This window comes from Bufo bufo, chromosome 3 (assembly GCF_905171765.1).
Source record: "Bufo bufo chromosome 3, aBufBuf1.1, whole genome shotgun sequence".
Taxonomy (NCBI): Eukaryota; Metazoa; Chordata; class Amphibia; order Anura; family Bufonidae; genus Bufo; species Bufo bufo.
Genome location: NC_053391.1, coordinates 136,629,503 through 136,650,620, shown reverse-complemented (window position 1 = coordinate 136,650,620; position 21,118 = coordinate 136,629,503). Strand labels below are relative to the sequence as shown.

The following is a 21,118-nucleotide window of genomic DNA, read 5'->3' as shown; positions in this document are numbered from 1 at the left end:
TGTCTGGACAGGAAGTCAGTTTCTCTATGTGTTCCTATGGGAGCCTCAATGTCAGTCTGATAGGAATGAATAGAGACATAAATGACTTCCTGTGTCCGTTCGAGATCGAGAGTTGGTCACATGAAATCTCTTTCTAGCAGGTCAGAGAATAAACATTTTGCCGGGAGTTCTACTTTAAGGGCTTGCGCAAAAGGTTTGAGGTAAGTAGAATGATTGGTAGTGACGTCCATCACAGCCAATCAATTTTTGTTTGCAAAATTCACAAAATTACTGAAACTGAAAAGCAAAAATTAGATTTTTAGCCAAGGACAATCTCATTGGATTATTCTGTACCAATCCTTATTTTCTTTTCACAACAAATGAAGAGCAAGACAGAAATCCATAGGAAAATGAGCTTCATTAGTTCTTCAAAAGAACCACAATATGTCTCATAAATATAAAACTTTTACAAATATACAAACCATATTTTTAGACACTTTTTACAAGGCATCAAGGAGGCACAAGAGCTTACAATCAGTTCTTTTGGGACATGAGGCACAGAAAGAGTTTAACGTAAAAGTTTCTTAGTCTCGAGATGTAGAGCTGAGATTCACTGGCAGGACCTGAGAAATGTCATTTGTGGTGAAGTTACCCAATTAGGTACCTAATTTCTGGAATCTCAGACTACAGAAACAACAGCTGCCATATCACAGATAAGGTTTCAGTAATGGTTGAAGGCCAAAACCGGCTCTCAGTCTACAATTAGAAAAGTGAATTATTAAGTGCAAATTAAAATCATTGTTAACACCTGGTGTCCAGTGAATTCAATAGAATACAGTATTATATTGCATTGGCAACTTGGCCATTGGCCGTATCTAGACATTCAATTCCCAATGGATTGGTTCAGTCCTGGGGAAAAACCATGCCTGGTATGCACTGGATATTTCCAAAAAGGGTGTGCTCCTAGTCAGGCTCACAAATGCAGTCACGGAGACATCCCGGGTAGCTTTTTCTTGCAGAAATACTCTCCTTTGGAAAGGTGTGAAGAGTGGCATGTGTGGATCAATGTTTTGAAAGTGGCAGAGGTGGTCTGTGAAGAGCTGCATCCGGCACTCTTCTGGGGTGAGGAACATTGCTCTGTAAGGTCACAGGAAACCCTAGGAGATAAAAGTAGATTTACAAAGGATTCTCGGCTTTGGACAATGCCAATCTATTAAAAAGGATCCCTTATCACAAAGTATCCCCCTGCTGGGACCAGCAATCAGTTGTAATCTGCCCCATGAGTATTCAGTTTCCCTGCAGCGCCACCACAGGTGGAATTCAGCATTACACAATGTGTATTCAAATCAATCCAGTGCAACAGAAACTTTTTGCAGCCGTTAACCATGAAATGAGGCTCTGAAACAGATGACCTCTCCTCATTTAAAGGGTTGGCCACTGTTATATCATTTTATGTTCCTCGCTGTATGTGATGTATAAATTACCTTTGTTCCCGATACCTGTTTTGCTGTTTGTTTGCTATTCACAGCTGTAAACAGTGGCTGTGCAGTTTTTCGGCACAGTGGCATGTTCATATGATGTCTAACCTCACCCACCCGTTCATTTGGGATTGCACGTCCACGCTCCTCATTCTACTGGAAGTATCCTATGCATGCTCAGTGTAATCCAGTTCCACTTCTTCCTGTCCATCATTATTTCCACTGCGCAGATGCTGGATGGTTCATATGGGGTCTGCACAGTAGAACATACTATGAGACTGCATAAGAAGAGGAACAGGAGTGGACTGGGCATACGTAGGATCTCAGCGCAGGGAAGCCATTCGCGTGCCAGGAGCACTCCCAGGGAAAAGCCTCTCAGATGACAGATTAAATGTCTGTGATCGGCATTAATCCTAGGTGTATGCTGTTTAAAACAGCAGAAACCCGGCAGCTATAGTGCCTGCTGCTCTCTGGGGTAGGCTCCATCTTTAAAAAAAGGTCAGGAGGTGTCTAAAGGAGTTATCAAGCCTTGTCTTAGTAATGGCCTGTCCTCAGTATCACTCAGTGATTGTTTACTAGCTGATCGGTCCAGCACCTCACACCTACATCAAACAGCAGTTCTGTGTAGCTCTGTCTCTGGAAGTCAGCGCCAGAACTACTCTGCACGGTTAAGACTGTACTGGACAGCACTCATCACAACATAAAGTCAATGTTGTCGGTGCAGTGTAGTTCCAGCGCCGACTTTTGGATATGGACCTACAGAGCATAGAGAATTGATGCGGGCGCTGTCGGAAGTTAGTGGATAGGCCATTACTTAACAAAAGACTGCACGACCCCTTTGATGTATGGTCTAAAAGGAGTCTGCGCTAGACTGAAATCCACTTCCTGTCTCGCTACTAGTGCATATTGCTGATTTGTACCTTCTTTACACTGCAGCTCTGCTTGTTCAGATTGTCTGCTTGGCTGAAACACAACCCACTACAAGCTCATTTTGAGGTCTATATGATTTTCATTACAGCAAGGACATAGTAAGATAAGAGGTACTCATCGACCTCTGTTTTTTTTTTTGATCATTCCACATCTGTGTTTCCTCGATTTACACCACAACTGAGCACTACATCTGTTTCATAGAGGCAGCCCAAATCTGCCAGCTATCAATCATTTGAATCATACAATAAATCTATAATGAACCCGGTAAATACCTAACACTTAGGTTTCTTTAAGCACATCTTCTCCAGTTTTACATTGACATGACTTTTATAGCCATTAAACTGTATCCAGCTCCCGGAGTGACATGAATATACTTAGAAAAACCGTCACACGTTTAACTGGAAGTATAAACTCACATGCACAGATGTTCTCGGCTCAGTCAGCAGCTGCACAGACTCTATGGAGATGAAACGGGTGTAAAATGACCTTAGAGGCTAAGGGAAAATCTGGAAGCTTGGTTGTGGAGGCAGCCTGCTGGAGACCGAGTCCCCATCACTGGAGCCTGTACTGGTGGGTCTTGCCAAATGGTTGAAATGCCTGAAGTTTTACACTGCGTGTTCACATACAGCTTCAAGCTCCTCAGTACCAGCGCCTAGAGAAAAACATATAAAAAGTTTTGTCTGGTTTACTTATCGCCATAATCCATAATTCAAACAATTCCAAGCAGCAGGTGAGCTTACAGGTTTAGTAGGTTTTCCTTAGGTGATGTGGCTTACCTTGGTTATGATCAGTGTGATGAGGAGGGTGATACAAGTGCATCATTGCTGTGTTTTCCCGGTGTGTGTTCACTCTTGTATGTGGCAGTCGGGCTCCATCTGCCCAGAGTGGATGGACTCTTTCACAGTTCTGAACGCCATGGCTTGTGTTGAAGTGGCGGGTGCTATAAGAGGGAAGATGCACCTGGGCAGGTGATCTTTTCTTCCGATGACTTCTACTTGGAGGTTCACTCCTGTGTCCTCTCAAAGACAATGGGGCTTCAGGTTCATTTGACTCATGCGTTGGGGATGGCGATTGTGGTGAGGACTGGCTGTGCCTCACAGCTTCCCTGCTAATCCTTGAATCAAGGTAGTGCCTAGATGAATGAGTCCATGGCTCTTTTCGAGTCAAAAGAGATCTAGATTCCCCACTATGGCCATTAGCTGACCTGTGCTCCCTATGACTCCCAACGTCTATCCTTGCCTCCCCCCTAGAGGGCCGAGGTCTCCGTTTGGGTCTGTGGGGGTGAGATGAATTGGGATGTTGCCGTTTGTAATGGTGATGTCTGTGCTGGTGGTAGTGGACATGGCTGGCATAAGAACTTTGGGTAGGCACAACAGTGTTAAATCCTGGGAGATCATTTTGAGGTAGTTGAATAGAGGCAAGTGCTGGAGATGGTGAGTCTCCTGGGTTGCTCTGAGAGCTGTGGCAAGAAGAGGAGGAGGATCCTTGTAGGCAACGTAGACTGACATCTGTACAATTCTCACTGGAGGAGCCATTAAAAGGACCAGAGCTGCTATCACTGCCTGGATCATCAGGCAAATATCCACTGGACACTTGGCAGAGTGGAGAAATTCCAACTTCCCTCGGTCCCTCCGGTGTACGGCGGTGAGAACGCGGCACTTCCCATTGAAGTCCAGTACCAAGAGTATATGGGGAGCGGGACAAAAATATACTATTGTTCAGTGGAGGATATATTAATGGTGTCGTATGTGGATGAGGAGGATACTGGAAGTGAGCAGTTCCTGGATATCTCCTCCAAAACTGTTGGTGGGAGGGAGGTCTTATAGGTGCCGGATGCGAAGAATTGTTTGGTTCTGCTGTATGAAAAAAGAAAAGCAAAGCTTAAGTGCGGCAAGTCTAGGATTCCAAGTACCTATCGACACTGCCATGAGCCACCATCAATGCTGAGGCACTTGTTTCATTTTCTAGATGTGGCTCAAACCTGTTTTTAGGGATACGCTTTTGAAGAGACAGGTAGGCTTATAGAAAAAGACCAACTTTGGCATTAAAGTCGACCCTACAAATAACTGGTGAAAGCTATGACCTCAGCCACAGCATTGCAAGTCCACCAACCCACAATATGTGCTCACTTACCTAAGATGTCAAACATGCAGAGGGGACAGGTGTGATTCTCCCTCAGCCAAGGATCCACACAACTCAGGTGGTACTCGTGGCTACAAGGTAAAATCCGTAAGTCCTACAAAAAATAAAGTCACAGGCGTTCTTGTAAGTCCAACACTTACACGAGTAATATGCAGAATTTTTGTAAGGCTAGGATGGTGCACGTTTTGTCTATATACACCATGCTGCTTTCAGCTGGCAATAGAGCAGGCACTTGCTATTAAAGGGATTTTGTCACCTCGTTTTAGGTTATAGAGATGCGGACATGCACGGCTAGATCGCCGCTAGCATGTCCGCAATATACCTGTCCCATAAATCGGTGTCCTTTTATTTAGTTTAAAAAATTATTTTAGAGATATGTAAATGAGCCTTGTAAGGTGCCCAAGGGGCTGTACTAACCTTCTTGGTGCCCAGCCACGCCCCCCTGTGAAGGAGCCCAGCACCGCCTGCGTCCTCCGAATCTCCTCCTAGCTCACAGTTAGAGTGCCGTAATCTCGAGATGCGCGATCTCGCGCATGCGCAGTTCCTTCCCTGAGGCTAATGCCAGCACAGGGAAGGAACACTATACCGGCACTGCGCATGCGCGAGATCGCGCATCGCGAGATTACGGCACTCTAAAATAATTTTTTTAACTAAATAAAAGGACACCGATTTATGGGACAGGTATATTGCGGACATGCTAGTGGCGATCTAGCCGTGCATGTCCGCAGCTCTATAACCTAAAACGAGGTGACAGAATCCCTTTAAATCTAGAAATCTATTGCTCTTCCACCATGTGCTCTATCTACAAAAAACATAAAGGCAAATGCAGTAGGATGCGTGAAATCGCATGCTTTTAAAAGTAGGTCCTTTCAGGAAATGTTTTGAAATAATTACCTGTCCATCAGAGAAGTCATCCAGACATATGGCACACATGGGTGTGGAGCTAATGGAGCTGGCCGTTTCTCTGCTGGAACTAGCCTTTTCTACTTGACAACCATTTGAACTCCTGCCATAATCTCTTCCTCCTCGAGCTTGGTATTTTCTGGTGCCAAGGCGACTTATGGCCAGCTCAGTTTGTTGCTGCACAGGATCCTGTAAGAGCCATAGGCACAAATTATAAGAGATTTCTTGCCTTTCAGCCCTTATTTACACTAGGCTGCAAGATCTTTAGGGAATCCTCATATTTACCAAAATTCAAGAACCATTGTGGAACAGGGTATAATTTGGGCATACTCTTGTACTTAACCCTGTCACCTCTCCTGACATGTCCATTTTAGTAAATGCTTGTATTCTCATGGAGCATATTTTCTTGTAACTTTATATTGTGCTCTTCCTCTGTTATTCCTGCTAAAAATGTACAAACAGATCGGCTCTCCTATTCTTTATGTCACAGTCTGAAGCAGTCTCACCACTGACTAGAAAATGTCAGAGTATGTACCGCAGAGACATGTCCCCAGCTGATAAATTACATCCAGCTGGCAATTTATTCATGTTTCCAATAGGAGTAATAGAGGAATGAAACATAACGTTATAAGAAAGGATACTCCAGAATTGTTATATTAATGGGGAATACAATTATTTACTAAAACAGACATGTCAGGACAGCTGATAGATCCTCTTTCGTCCTTACCCCGATATCAAAGGCATAGGTAAAGTGGAGCTTGGGGTGCGGGAAAGTACTTAGAAAAAGTATACAGTCCACTCTTTGTGTGTGTGATACTAAACCTACATGTATTATATTTGTACATATATGAGCAAGTAAACCATACAGCGTACTTCTTCTGCACCAATAAATGTCCAAGGGTCTATTACCTGTGCTGGGGCTGGCTTGCAACAAACCCGAAATGCAGCAAATATGAAGATGATGGATAATGTCGCAACCAGTGTGGCCAGGATCCAGATGTCATGGACAACCTGTAGGAAAGGAAACCGTTCATGAGTGTCGGGCACTTCAACAACTCAATTCAAACAAGATCAACCCTACCCACTACCCTCTACCAACCCGGGGATCCCCCAGCCTCACCTGCTTGAGTGGCTCCGGAACCTCGATCCTGACAAGAGCTTCGGTGTTGTTGTGCACAAGGGACATCAGCCGCTCTGCATCGCGGCCTCGTACTAGTACCACAGGTGGATTTTGGGCAGCTGGTTGCTGTAACTAAGAAAAAAAGGAAAACCAATACTATAAAGACAGTGTTAAATACCAGGGTTTCATTGAATTACGATGAAGAAGAAGACCTGTTAAAGAGAACCTAGTTTGCTGTGCAATCTGCTGGTAGCAGGAGGAGATGAGCAGACTAATATATAGGTTTCTGGATAAGATTCGTAGTATATATTCATGTGCAAGCAAGGACACCCACTGGACCCCTAATCCCAGAATGAGCAGGTATACTGTATCCATCACCCATGAAACTATATACCCATCTGCTCAGCTCCTATTGCCCTACAACATGAGTGCACAACCTGCATCGCGGTGGGCACATGCGGCCCTTCATGCCATTCTGTGCGGCCCCAGACATGCTAGTGTTTGTCTAGTGGCTGCTGACATGTATGTTCATGGATTTAGAGCAGGAGTTGCTGAGCAGATTGATATATAGTTTTATAGGAAAAGATTCAGTAAAATGTGTTTTATGCATTTACATTCCTGCTCATTCTGGGCTTTGAAGTCCAGGAGGCGGTCCTATTAGTGATTGACAGCCTTCCCTCTATGGCTGTGTATACAGAGATAGCTGTCAATCACTGATAGGACCACCTCCTGGACTTCAAAGCCCAGAAAGAGCAGGAATTTAAATGCATAAAACACGTTTTACTGAATCTTTTCCTATAAAACTATATATCAATCTGCTCAGCTCCTCCTGCTCTATAACATGGTCCTGCAGCTTACATTGCATTGCCTGTCATGGTGACAGGTTCCCTTTAAATGGAGTCTGTAAGCAGGAAATTTACTGGAAATTTACTCAGCTGAATATAATGATACCTTTCACTTCATAATCAGTTGCTTCATTCTACAGAGAAAGTACTTTTAATCCATAAGCAAATGAGCAGTTTAGTGCACCAAGGGCGGACCAAAGCCCCTCTGTGCACCCCCTTCCTCCTCCTGTTCCCTCTGCCAGGTCCTCCCCCTCCTTGATTGACAGGGTCAGGCTCCTGCATAGTCACCTTGCCTGACCCTGTCAATCAAGGAGGGGGAGGACCTGGCAGAGGGAACAGGAGGAGGAAGGGTGCACAGTGGTTTGGGCCCGCCCTCAGTGCACTAAATTGCTCATTTGCACATGGATTAAAGTACCTTTTCTCCAGAATAAAGCAACGGCTCACAAAGCTGGGCTAGCCCTACACGGCATTGTGTCTGGCTTACCAGTGAATGTCCTGGTGAAACGCTCCCTTTAAAAGTAGACCACAATCACTAGTAAACTAACAACTTGGAAAAGAAGCATGTACAGTACATGATCCCCTGAGCGATGAGGACCCTGTGATGTTGGGGGAGGATGGTGTGGCACTACTTTGTGGGGTGGCAATCCACTTGATCTAATGCCATAGGTGTGACCAATAGCCTGTTAGCCAGCATGGTGCACAACACGTAACAGAGCCACTGGAACCTATCTAAGCATCCAACCCCCCTGAAGAATGATAGGTGTTGGAGTAGCTGTTCACCAGTATTTTGCACCTGTGTGACCGTCCATTGTAGCATTTTTGTTTGTCTGCACGCTGCTCAGATGCCCATGTATCAGCGAGTATTACCTTTATCTGTGATATGTACTAATGTAAGATGGAAGAGATGCTAGCGAGGTTGGAGAGGAACTCTCCAGAGGTACCTTACAAAATCTTATGTGACTACCACTAAGTAATGCTAATGACACTGCTTCGCTCCACAGAACCACAGTGACTGACTGCAGACTTGCCCCATCATCTGATAGGAGTGAGAGTTAAAAGGGTTTTCCGAGCTTACATAAAAACCCAAGCAACAAGTAACCCTTTTTTCCCCTGCTGCTTCCAGAGCAGCACTCCGGTCCTCCCCGGCGCAGTTTGGAAAGTCTTCAACTGCAGCCAAGAAGAGGATGTCAAAGGTGACGGACCAGTGAGCGACGCTGGGCGGGGGAGAAAAGTGGTACTTGTTGTTTTAGGCTAATTACAGATGCAGCCTAAATTTTTTTATTTATTTAACTTGGACAACCCCTTTAAGCCTGAGATCTACTTGCTAGCACATCAGAGGTTTGGCTACTGCTGTGTTCATCCCCCGTGCTTTATACTGCAGCTCAGTGTGCAGAGAGCGAGTTTCAGTTCCAACAAGCATACACTGAATAAACTGCTAGTAACAAAAAAAAAAATGGACTATAGAGGACTACATGACATTATTGGCAAATAGAAACAAAGGCAATAGAGCCCTAATAATGAAAGGAGGGGCTGGATATGCTTCACATGCCGTGGAAATAAACACTTTTAAATAGCCCACAGATACAAAAAGTTGGCATTCAGATTTCACAAAGCAGTGTGGCTTGAATTACCTGGTATTCAGCTCCCTCATCGTCACTAATATCGAAGATTACAGCACGGGAACCCCTTTTCCCTGCGAGCTGAACCTGAAATAAGAGGCGTGAGATTACTGGAGGGCAGATACCAGAGAACAGAAGACAACAAAGGGAAAGGAGGGTGAGGAGTCAGAACGGAGCGCCACACTTTAAGGTATCAGATTCTAAAAGGAAATCTGCGGGGGAAACCTTAACTAAGCCTTCACAATGTGCTATTAGATTTCAGGGCACAAATCCCTATAGACAGTCATTCTCTCACTCAGCACATGGACGGCACATATTATGGGTGCAGAGCCGTGCCTCATGAACATGCAGCACGGCCATGCTTGAGGAGCTTGTCCATTACCCTTCAACCAGTCTCAACCACCCTGTCCTGGTGATCAGTGGTGGGTCAGAGACGTATACGCTATCCTGTGGATAAGAGAATGAGTTGATATTTTGGGACAACGCCTTTAGGGTCCATTCAGAAGTCCGTAAGTGTTTTGTGATTTGCAGAACACGGATACCGGCCGTTTGCATTCCGCATTTTGCTGACCTAACATGGCCGGCCCTATGATAGAAATGCCTATTCTTGTCCGCAATTGCGGACGAGAAGGACACGCTCTCTCTTTTTTGCGGGGCCGCGGGAATGGAACTACGGATGAGGACATCTTTTGCGGCCACATTGAAATAAATGGGTCTACACCCGTTCCGCAAAATTGCGGACCCAGGACTACGGGTGTGTGAATGGACCTTTAAACAGATAATTATTGGTTCGGCCAACCCAAAGCTTACGTGACAAGATTGTTGGAGAAATATCTGTAGACCAGATCTGCATCACTGGTAGTGGTAAGAACTAGTTGGTGGCCATCCACAGACTGTCACCAGGTCCCACCAAAACTGTAGCGACTGTAGCGCTGCTCCCATGATGGCAGTACTGCAGTAACCAGTGCTGTCCACTACACAATGGACAGGGCTGTGTAGTTATGGTGCTGGAGCTACAGAAGAACAGCCAATTGGTGGGGTGTCGGACCCCCACCGTTCAGATATTAATGGCCTATCACTTGTAAAAACGTGGGAAACCCCTATAAGCACTGGTTATGTCAGAAAAGTGGCTGAAATCTACGCCATCTCCAGTTTCTGGAGCATGAACCTCCCCAGATGCACCAAAAGTAATACAGCTGATAGAGGTCCCTGCAAGGGGACACTTTTATAATCCATTTATTGTCAAATGACCCTTCTAACATGTAGAGATTGTCCAAATACAAATAGTAGGTGCCCTAGTGGAAGACTTGTCAGGATAGATGCCTACACTGGTAAACCGGGAATGGAACAGTAAGGGAATTATATATTTTGGGAACCTTTTTAGAATATTCCTAAAGTCCAGCTCCATGTGGTTTCTCAGGTCAATCCTTTCTACAATCAAGGCATAATAATGGAGGCATTTACTCAAAAAGTGCAGTCAATTAAAGGGAATGCGTCATCAGAAAATGGCCTATTGTTTAAATCATATTTTTAGGTTTAACAGGTTTTAAAAGAATTTTTGATGATGTCATTTTTAATTTTTCCATGTCACGATCTATGTTTAAACAAAAACCATAAAATCCTGCAGTTTTTGCACTGGCCTCTATGTCTAATAATTGCCACTGCTTCTTGGTCTGTACAGATTACTTTACTGCAGTTATATAGCAGTTATTTATATCATAAAGAGATACCACCTCTGTGTACAGATAAGACAGGATACACCATTCACAACAGGTGATTGTCAAATCTTATCTATCCCTTCCTTGTACAATGACCTCTGCACAGGTCATAGAGAGTGTCTAGAAAACTATACAATAAAAGTCTATGAGGTCCCCTCCTGACCATTGTGTCTATGGACCATGGGGCTGCCGTAAAGCAATTTTGAATGCATTTTAAATGCTGTTATGAACAGCTCAGGCAAGATGGCCGCCCCCATAATCATGTTCAGGAAACAGAATAAAAATTAAAAAAAATAAGAAAACAAAATCAGATTAGAAAACAAAAAGGAGATGTGTTACTATCTGGTTTAAACTAGCAGATAAAAATTTTGGCGACACATTTCATTTAACTGTCTAGTGAAGTTAACTAACCTAAAGGCCCTATTACAGGGGCAGATTATCGTTAGGATGATCACTAATGAGCGTTCACATGTGTAATACTGCTGCCGATTACCCGATGATCTTTTAACATGTTAAAAAATATATGGTTTGCCGGCGGCAGATCGCTCCGTGTAATAGACGCTCTGCTGTCGCCAAACATTGAGACAGTATAAGGACAAGCAATGCGTTAGTGATCGCTCGTCCCTATACTGAGGAGGAGATTGCTGCTTGTAATAGCTGCAGTCTCCTCCTCTAGCGAGCAGGAGATTGACGGGAGGGAATGCTTCCTTCCTGACAATCGTCTGCTCTATCTGCCCATGTAATAGGGCCCTAAGCATGTCCAGAAATACAGAAGAGATGACAGGGGATAACACATGGGTTTTAACTACTACTACCCCCTCTGCATTCCATGTCTTCAGGTGCACGGTCAGAGGTCAGCAGCCAGCTGTATGATCAAAAGGAGGAAGAACAAGCACCCTGGGATCTGCAGACACCATCATCATTAGACCAATTCTTCATGGTGTTGTTATTAATGGCACTACCTGCTAGTTCCTAAATCAAGCGCTTCAGAAGTTCCTTTCCAGATTAAAATTTTATATATATTTCCGCTCGGGTAAACCTGCTCCTTGATGCACACAATGGAGATCCTTGCAAGCTGAGACAACCATATTAAGTGTATGGCCACCTCAAGAACTGATCTTGGGACTCATGTGGGCAAAGTAAGAATTACCCAATTACTTGCCACACATCCACAGGATAGGGGTTCATGCACAAAAACTCAGTGGCATGGGCAAAAATATTGATCATGTCCTATTCTTGTCCGCATTATGGACAGAGCGGAACATACCGTTCTGCAAAACGCGGAACGCACATGGCCGGTATCCGTGTTTTGCAGATCCATACTTTGTGGAACGCAAAAATGATTTCGGCCATGTGCATGGGCCCCAAGTGGGATACATTCGGTGAGATGGACTCTGTGCATAGTGGAGCCGGCCAAACAAGCCTTATGTAAATTAACCCCCATAGCAGAAGTCTGAAGATCTTGTGGTCAGGGTTTTACATGATTCAGGTTAAGGCCTCTTGCACACAAACGTACTTTCTTTCCATAATAAACTGCAATTCAGGGTCCGCGCTTGAACTTCATCAGTAAGGAACAGTTCACACACAGCAACACTTCCACAAGACGCTTTTATCTCGATTCAAAACAATTCCAGCTCCTCGGTCTCAATATCCACCAGCAATCACAGCTCTTTTATCCTTTAAAAGGAAACACGACATAGTGCAATACCCACGGGTTATTGAAACACTACATATTTTATTTTACTTACAAGATCGACACTTGTTCTTATCACATATAAAGTCAATGTGCCCGACCCGGGTTTCGCTGTCCGCTTCTTCTGGGGCGTTCCTCTCCTCTCCAATTGACACAACTGAAAAACCTCTCGTCTCTGGTCACACGTGGGAAGTCTCTGTGTTAGATCAACTTCCAAATTTTATTAAAATTTTTCTTTTTAAATACTATGTATATGGCCAAAGAAATAGGCACTGTGATGCATGTCTGAACACCCGGTGATCTAACACAGAGACTTCCCACGTGTGACCAGAGACTAGAGTTTTTTTTCAGTTGTGTCAATTGGAGAGGAGAGGAACGCCCCAGAAGAAGCGGACAGCGAAACCCGGGTCGGGCACATTGACGTTATATGTGATGTGAACAAGTGTCGATCTTGTAAGTAAAATAAAATATGTAGTGTTTCAATAACCCGTGGGTATTGCACTATGTCGTGTTTCATTTTAAAGGATAAAAGAGCTGTGATTGCTGGTGGATATTGAGACCGAGGAGCTGGAATTGTTTTGAATCGAGATAAAATCGTCTTGTGGAAGTGTTGCTGTGTGTGAACTGTTCCTTACTGATGAAGTTCAAGCGCGGACCCTGAATTGCAGTTTATTTTGGTTAAAAAAGGAGAAGAGACCTACTCCTGTTGTTTGGGACTGCTGCTGATTGTGCCGCTTAGAAGAACACACAAAATATCTTTTGTATTTTCTTTCCAGGTCTGTTCTGTTTTTTTTTTGAGGACCGTAACCATTCACTTTAATGGGTCTGCAAAAAAACGGAAAGTACTCTGTGTGCATTCTGTTTCCGTATATCCGTTCCGCTAATAGATAGAACTTGTCCTATTATTGTCCGCATATTGTTCTATTAAGGGCCAGCTGTTCTGTTCCGCAAAATACGGAATGCACACGGACGTCATCCGTATTTTTTGCGGATTCGTTTTTTGTGGACCGCAAAATACATACGGTCGTGTGCAAGAGGCCTAAGTAGTAGTGTTTTGGTTGAAACTCTAATTACGACATGGATCCCCTTTAATGATGGTCTCTGTTGAGAAAAACATATTGAACAACCACACCTAATAAGCATTCACTCATGTATGCGGTCATATAAGGTGCTACTTTACCTTGCTTGCTAGGGGTAGGCACGGTTGGGGAGAACGTTCTGGGCTCTCCAGTTTGACAATGGAAATGAATCCAAGTTTTGGCGGTTCATCATCACTGGCATTGCAAAGAGACAGCGGGTGAAACTAAAAAGAGAGAAGAAGACACTGGTAAGGACTCGGTCATATAATGATTGACAAGACTGCGCTGCATTATAGCAAGAAAGGTCAACTTTGGTGAACAAAAAAAGTCTATCACACTCGTGCAAACATGGACTATGGGCAACAACAGCAATTCTGCAAGCCCCCTCTTTTTTTTGTATATTGATATGAGCCTAAAGCACTGGAGGGCTGGATTGTTGGTAAGAAATGTATGTAGGTTTGTCTCTTGTATGGGTGCTCACAGAGGAGACCAGGTGGGAAACAGACTTTCTGACCTGCGCCATGATACAATAGAATGTCTTTGTGACGGAAAATTGATTTTCTTCTAAATTCACAACTGTTTCAACCCTGGTCTGTTAACACAAATTAATTAGCATGAGATCTTCTGTTACCCAAGGAACATCTTACAACTTGCAGTTTCCTTATTTTAAGATACAAAACGAACATTCATGAGAAAGTTTGATAAGGAGATCAACATTTTTCTTAAAATCTGAGAAGATGCTCTGAATGACTAAGGGCACTTTACCACGAGCTGAGGATGGGGACAATTATTAGGGGCCAATGTTCATACAAACTCATACCCAATAAATGCCCTGTGTAGGCATGCCACTGATCACCCGATGAACGAGCTCAAATGCTTGACCGACGGCCGATCGCATCTTTCATGCGTAACTTAAAATTGTTGCTTGTGGGCAACACATCACTCTGTGCAACCTGGGATGTGCTGCCAACAAACAAGGGATCTGTACGGGGACAAATGATCACAGAAGCATACAGCGGGGACGATTATTGCATGTAAAGCTGGCAGTAAGCTAGAATGCCCGGTTCATTCCCAATCATTGCCCTGTTGGGCTGATAAACAATGACCAGGAATATGGCTTAATAGGAAAGTTCATTCCCAATCACTGGACGCTATATGGTCTGCATTTACATGCTCAAATGGGAATGAACAATCGTTACTGCGATCATTACTATTTGTCAGTAGTACAATCCTATTTGCACAATGATGTGCTGCCGAGATATGATGATTTTATGTGAAGCATAAGCAGTCTAATCAGCCAACAAACAAACTCCCCATAACTGGCCTGGCTACATGTCCATGGACCCTAAAGGTCTCTGCCGATGATTGCCTGCTCGGGAATTATTTCCGGGCAGCAGCATGATGTGTAGACCGCACAATCTGCTGCCTAGAAATGATGATTTAGGTGTCCGCATGAATGACTTTCACCGGGTGAATGAGTGTTTCCCTTGTTCATGGGGTAATCTATGGGCACCTGTAGACAGGCATATTATCGGGAACGAGCATTCCTAGGAACATTCATTCCCATTAACCGTGTGAATCCAGCATAAGGTGGACCCTGAATGGGCCCCTAAGACTAGGTTCACACATTCTGGAAGTTATGAGGATTTAGAGAAACAATTTGTGAGTAACTCCACAAACGTTCTGCATTCAATGCCAGTGAATGGGGCACCGCTTTCACATGCAGTAGAAAAAATGCAAGGAATAATGACAGCGCCACAGATTTTGAAATTCTGCACAAAAAAGTTGTGGATTAGCCCCCACTGGATGAAAACGGGGCTAATCCTTCTGCAGATCCGCTGGTACAACTGTGGCAGACTGGAATTTATGCCACAGAGTCTCTTTGAAAAATATCACTCAGATTGTCTCCTAAAGGGGCATCCACGCAGAACGTAAACTAAGCATTCTACATCTGCAAGACTCGCGTCCAGATGTGTGGCTCTGCAGCAGATTGTACCCTAGGCATTGCAACGAGCGAAATCCGCAACCTAAATTGACACAATCTGAATTTCAAATTTGCACAGCAGGTTGGTTTCCTTGCGGATCCTGCAGTGATTTTTTCTGAAGCAGGTGGGCGAGAATTGCTAAAATCTTCTTCACTTAGCTACTTGTGTAATATGCTGGGGACTTTCCGTCCAGCTGAAAAATCTGCAGCATGGCTGCCCCAAGTGAACATATCCTAGCATCAGCTCCGGGTTAGGAGACAATCATGGTCGTGTAAATGCCCCCTTAGCCACAGACCAACGTCTGCTGAGAAAAGCTCTACTTTATTGGAGGTGCTACAAGAGGAACAGTCCAGCCAACTTATGGTGGCCGGTGTTGAGGACCTGAGCTCATCACGTGTGAGGCGTGGGTGGAATTTAATGCTGGCATCACTCTGTCCACTATTTTAAGGCCCCTTTCACACGGGGGCAAGAATTCCGTGCGGGTGCAATGTGTGAGGTGAACGCATTGCACCTGCACTGAATCCGGACCCATTCACTTCAATGGGGCTGTTCAGATGAGCGGTGATTTTCACGCATCACTTGTGCGTTGCGTGAAAATAGCAGCATGTTCTATATTCAGCGTTTTTTACGCAACGCAGGCCCCATAGAAATGAATGGGAATGCGTGAAAATCACATAGCATCTGCAAGTAAGTGCGGATGCAATGTGATTTTCACCGCATGGTTGCTAGGAGACGATGTTAGTAAATTGATAAAAGTCAATTTACTGTATTATTTTCCCTTATAACATGGTTATAGAGGACAATAATAGCATTCTTAATACAGAATGCTTACTAAAATGTTGCTTGAGGGGTTAAAAAAATTAATAAATAATTACCTCACCTCATCCTGTTGTTTGCGCAGCCGGCATGGTCGTCTTTCTTCATCTTTCAGGACCTGCAAAAGGACCTTTGATGATGTAATCGCGTCACCACGTGCAGGTCCTGCTGAATCAAGATAGAAGATCCTTCTATCTTCATTCAGCAGGACCTGCGCTGACGTCACTACGCGGTGAGCGCGATTACGTCATCAAAGGTCCTTTTGCAGGTCCTAAAAGAAGAAGAAAGAAGACCATGCCAGCAGCGCGAACAAGTGGATGAGGTGAGTTATTATTTATTATTTAACCCCTCAAAAAACATTTTACTACGCATTCTGTATTAAGAATGTTATTATTTTCCTTTATAACCATGTTATAAGGGAAAATAATAAAATTAATAGAACACCTAACCCGAACTTCAGTGAAGAAGTCCGGGTTCAGGTCTGGGTACCACATTCAGTTTTTTCTCTAGCGCGTGCAAAACGCATTGCACTCACGTGGAAAAAAAAAACTGAACATCGGAACGCAAATCGCAGTCAAAACTGACTAAAATTGCGTGCCTGCTCGCGCGGTTTTCCCGCAATGCACATGCAACGCATCCAGGGCAAATCCGGGACGCCCGTGTGAAAGAGGCCTAACTCTTGCCAGTCAAGTCGTGCTTTCATACACTGCTCCCAGTATGTACCCGCTAAGGGATCAGTTGGCTCTTCATGGGTGATACTTATGCTTTGTTTGGCACAAATAAAATAAAAAAAATTATATATATATATATATATATATATATATATATATACACACACATACACATACACACACACACACACACACACTTTGTTCAGTGCATCTGATAATCAGTTTTAGAAGAAAAATATGTGGTCTCATACCATGTCGAACAACAATCCCTGCAGTCTGAAAGGTACAAAGAAAAAAGTGACAGTGAAATGAGATAGGTGGGCAAACAAGGAGAGAGTGCAAGGTAAATGTTTGCAGATAGATGAACAATATCAGGTATCTGGGTTGAGGGGCTCCATGGAGGAAATGAAGGAGATAGAAGATAGGAATGTCCCCAGACGTTCTAAACATCCAGAACCTGCTTAGGAGAATATAATAATTGTGCGGCTGGCTCCGGGGCTCACTCCAATCCAGCCACAAGGAATGTCTGTGTACTCGGAGCAGGAGAACAATATTTAGTCTGAAAATAGAAGGACACAGATGCACATCTTATCTTCCTTCTACAAATGTCTTCTCTCTGTATATGGCATGAAGGCAAACAGACCAGAAATGATCTGTCAGTCAACTCAAGCCACAGAATTAGGACAAGGTGTGCCGCTGATAAAACGCTCACAGTAGTACAAGTCAAAAGCCATGGCTGATGCACCTTATTTCTATCAAGGGAACGAAGGAGCACAGAATAAATGAACCTTCACAAACTGGGATAAATGCTTTTTCCCGCCTTTGCTACGGCCAGATGGCATGCTCTGGATAGGGTGTTTTATCCTCTTACTGTTTCCACAAGCTTCCCCACTGGATTTGAAAAAAACACTCTGAAAGACTTAAGAAACGATGACCAGGTTCTCTGTGAAGGACTTATGGAACCCACACACGAATAAAATGGCTGACTCGTTCATGTTTACGTGGGTATGCCGACTCTCGTCCAAGGAAAGAAGGGTCGGGTATGTCAAATTTTATCTTAATGGAGATGAGCCACCATCAGAGGTGTCTGGCAGGGGCTTCCTCCCCACTAAGAACACACAGATTTTGAATTAAGTTGCGCTTGCCTGTGTATGGCGGAGTCGAGAAGAATAAAAGGTCACCTAAACAGGCGTTTGGTCAAAAAGTATTTAAGGCGTATGGTCAGGTTTTCTTTAGTTCCTACTCACTGCCTCATAGTGCTACCTATGTGTATGACCAAGTTCAATGACATTAACATTATCTGCATTGCTACTGTGTACAAAGAAATAAATAAAAAAAATTGCACCTGAGAATTTTTTGCTGTAAAAATGAGTAAGTCCGCCAAAAATGTCATGTTACGAAATTCAGGAAACAATTATTTTAAATTAAAAAGCAGTGATGTATCTGCTGAATCTGGAATAACCTGCAGGGCATTTTCTAACATTAGATGGCAAAAAGTGCACAGTCTACAACAAGACCGGGCCGAATTCTTCCTGTCTGACACTGAAGATCTATGACCAAAAGTAAAATGCACATTGACAGAGCTATTTGTTTGTAGAATTTTTTTTCTATAAAAAGAAACAAAATTTGTGGTTCCTGCTGTAAAAATAGAAAAATGTGAACTGTGTAGCCCCTTCTCGTGTTCAGTAGGGGCCCCAGCGGCTGGACCCCACCAATCAGATACTTATCCCCTATCCTGTGGATAAGGAATAATTCAAGAACTTGACACAACCCCTTTAACCATATATTCACACATTGTGACAGTTTAGGGTAGGTTCACAAACGGATCTGCAGGCTGTCCTGGCGGAGAACTGACTGGCGGCGTTTACCGGATCTGGCCTACCCAGATATTGCTCTTCAATACCGGACCCTATTGTCTATAATGGGATCGGGCCGCTTTCCAACATAATAGTCAATTGTTGGCTGGACAAAAACGGTTGCATGCAACGATTTTTGTCCGGTGGAAAGCCAGTATTTCGCCAGAAAGCAGCCGATTCCCATTATAGTCAATCGGGTCCAGCCGTGAATGGCAATAGGCCAGATCAGGCAATCTTCAGCAGGCTGTTCTCTGGCAGAATAGCCTGTCGGATCCATTTAAAACAAATATGAACCTACTTCTCATTGCCTTGATTACTGCAAACCCTAGTCAAAACACTGCAGTTTTTTGTGAAATTTCGGCAAAATAGTGCCATTTTTCTGTGATTTTGCATTTAATTGTGGCAGTAAACTGAAATCTGACTGCACTGTGTAAACATACTTTACGCTGAGTACACACATTGTTTTTCCATTGCAGTTTTAACAGAATTTTTCTAGAACAAAAATGCTATGTCCAGCTGTCACTTTAAAATTAAAGACTGTAGGCATTCACTTAAAATACTATATACATGTTTATTCTTATCACATTTTTGTGGTGTTTTAAGGTTGTTGGTCTAATGCGTCTTTTCTAGTGTTTTTCTCATAGGTTTCTCTATAGGGCCTTTTAAATGCATGCTACAAATGTAACAAAAATATAACAGACAGAGGTCGCAATAACGCCTGTGCAAGCATTATAGATCCCCGTTTACTCCCTGAAAAAATTCAGAGGCATGCCAATATGCCTTAGGCCTCTATCACACGGGCGTTGCGGGAAAATGCGCGATTTTTCTGCGCGAGTGCAAAACATTGTAATGCGTTTTGCACTCGCGTGAGAAAAATCGTGCATGTTTGGTACCCAAACCCGAACTTCTTCACAGAAGTTCGGGCTTGGGATTGGTGTTCTGTAGATTGTATTATTTTCCCTTATAACATGGTTAGAAGGGAAAATAATAGCATTCTTAATACAGAATGCATAGTACATTAGGGCTGGAGGGGTTAAAAAATAAATAAAAAATAATTAAACTCACCTTAATCCACTTGCTCACGCAGCCCGGCTTCTCTTCTGTCTCCTCCTTTGCTGATTGCAGGAAAAGGACCTGTGGTGACGTCACTCCGGTCATCACATGATCCATCACCATGGTAAAAGATCATGTGACGGACCATGTGATGACCGGAGTGACGTCACCACTCACCACAGGTCCTTTTCCTGCACACAGCAAAAAAGAAGAAAGAAGAGAAGCCGGGCTGCACAAGCAAGTGGATTAAGGTGAGTTTAATTATTTTTTAACCCCTCCAGCGCTATTTTACTATGCTTTCTGTATTAGGAATGCTATTATTTTCCCTTATAACTATGTTTATTTTATTATTAAAATAATAATGATCGGGTCTCCATCCCGATCGTCTCATAGCAACCGTGCGTGAAAATCGCACCGCATCCGCACTTGCTTGCGGATACTTGCGATTTTCACGCAACCCCATTAATTTCTATGGAGCCTGCGTTACGTGAAAAACGCACAAAGAGGAGCATGCTGCGATTTTCACGCAACGCACAAGTGATGCGTGAAAATCACCGCTCGTGTGCACAGCCCCATAGAAACGAATGGGTCAGGATTCAGTGCGGGTGCAATGCATTCAACTCACGCATCACATTCGCGCGGAATACTCGCCCGTGTGAAAGAGGCCTTAGACTTCTCCCTGGCATTCATCAGTGCAGTGAGCACTGTGAATGGCACAGCGATGCTGCCTGTGCCTGCAATAGTCAATAACAAAAGCTCCTTCCGGCAAGGAGCTTTGGTATTGGCTGGTTTGGGCAGGCGCCGGAGCCATATTGGCGGGATCTGTAAGGAGGAGGAGCTGGAGCCCGAGAGTTGCTGTAGTAAGGGGGAGGGGTGACTGTGCTTAAGGACCCCAGCAAACATGGCAGCAGTGGAGCTGAAAAGGACTCCTCAGTGGTGGAAAAACGACATCAAGATGGATGTGCAGTACAAGGTGACGGTGCAGCGACTAATGTACACTGTGTACTGCAGTGTGTGCGACGTACGTAGCAAACACTCGTTCCCAACAATCTGCCTGTCTAAATGGGCCACCGACCATCCAATAAACGAGCGAAAATCTTGTTCATCAGGCTCAATAACCTATCTGAAGTCAAGTTTGAGATTCTGCAGGAAAAAACCTCAATACTCCTCTAAGAGTCCTGTAACTATAGCATTGAACTTTTCTGCAGAATATGTAGCACATAAATACCGC

The 21,118-nt window shown here is 43.9% G+C and overlaps 1 protein-coding gene across 2 annotated transcripts in view; it reads right to left on the bottom strand.

The window, feature by feature from the left end:
• Positions 1-366: 366 nt before the first annotated feature.
• RNF43 (ring finger protein 43) overlaps positions 367-21,118 on the bottom strand; it is a 61,362-nt gene continuing 40,610 nt past the window's right edge. The window contains exons 2-10 of one of the 2 annotated variants that reach the window (XM_040423640.1): positions 13,608-13,730; positions 9,029-9,103; positions 6,553-6,684; positions 6,342-6,443; positions 5,424-5,621; positions 4,521-4,623; positions 3,164-4,243; positions 2,804-3,039; positions 367-1,136 (exon numbers count right to left, since the gene is read on the bottom strand). In XM_040423640.1, coding sequence (XP_040279574.1) covers positions 2,993-3,039; positions 3,164-4,243; positions 4,521-4,623; positions 5,424-5,621; positions 6,342-6,443; positions 6,553-6,684; positions 9,029-9,103; positions 13,608-13,730 — 1,860 coding nt within the window. In that variant the 3' untranslated portion in view covers positions 367-1,136; positions 2,804-2,992. The remainder of the gene's footprint in view (positions 1,137-2,803; positions 3,040-3,163; positions 4,244-4,520; positions 4,624-5,423; positions 5,622-6,341; positions 6,444-6,552; positions 6,685-9,028; positions 9,104-13,607; positions 13,731-21,118) is intronic. The other variant, XM_040423641.1, reaches the window with a different exon arrangement.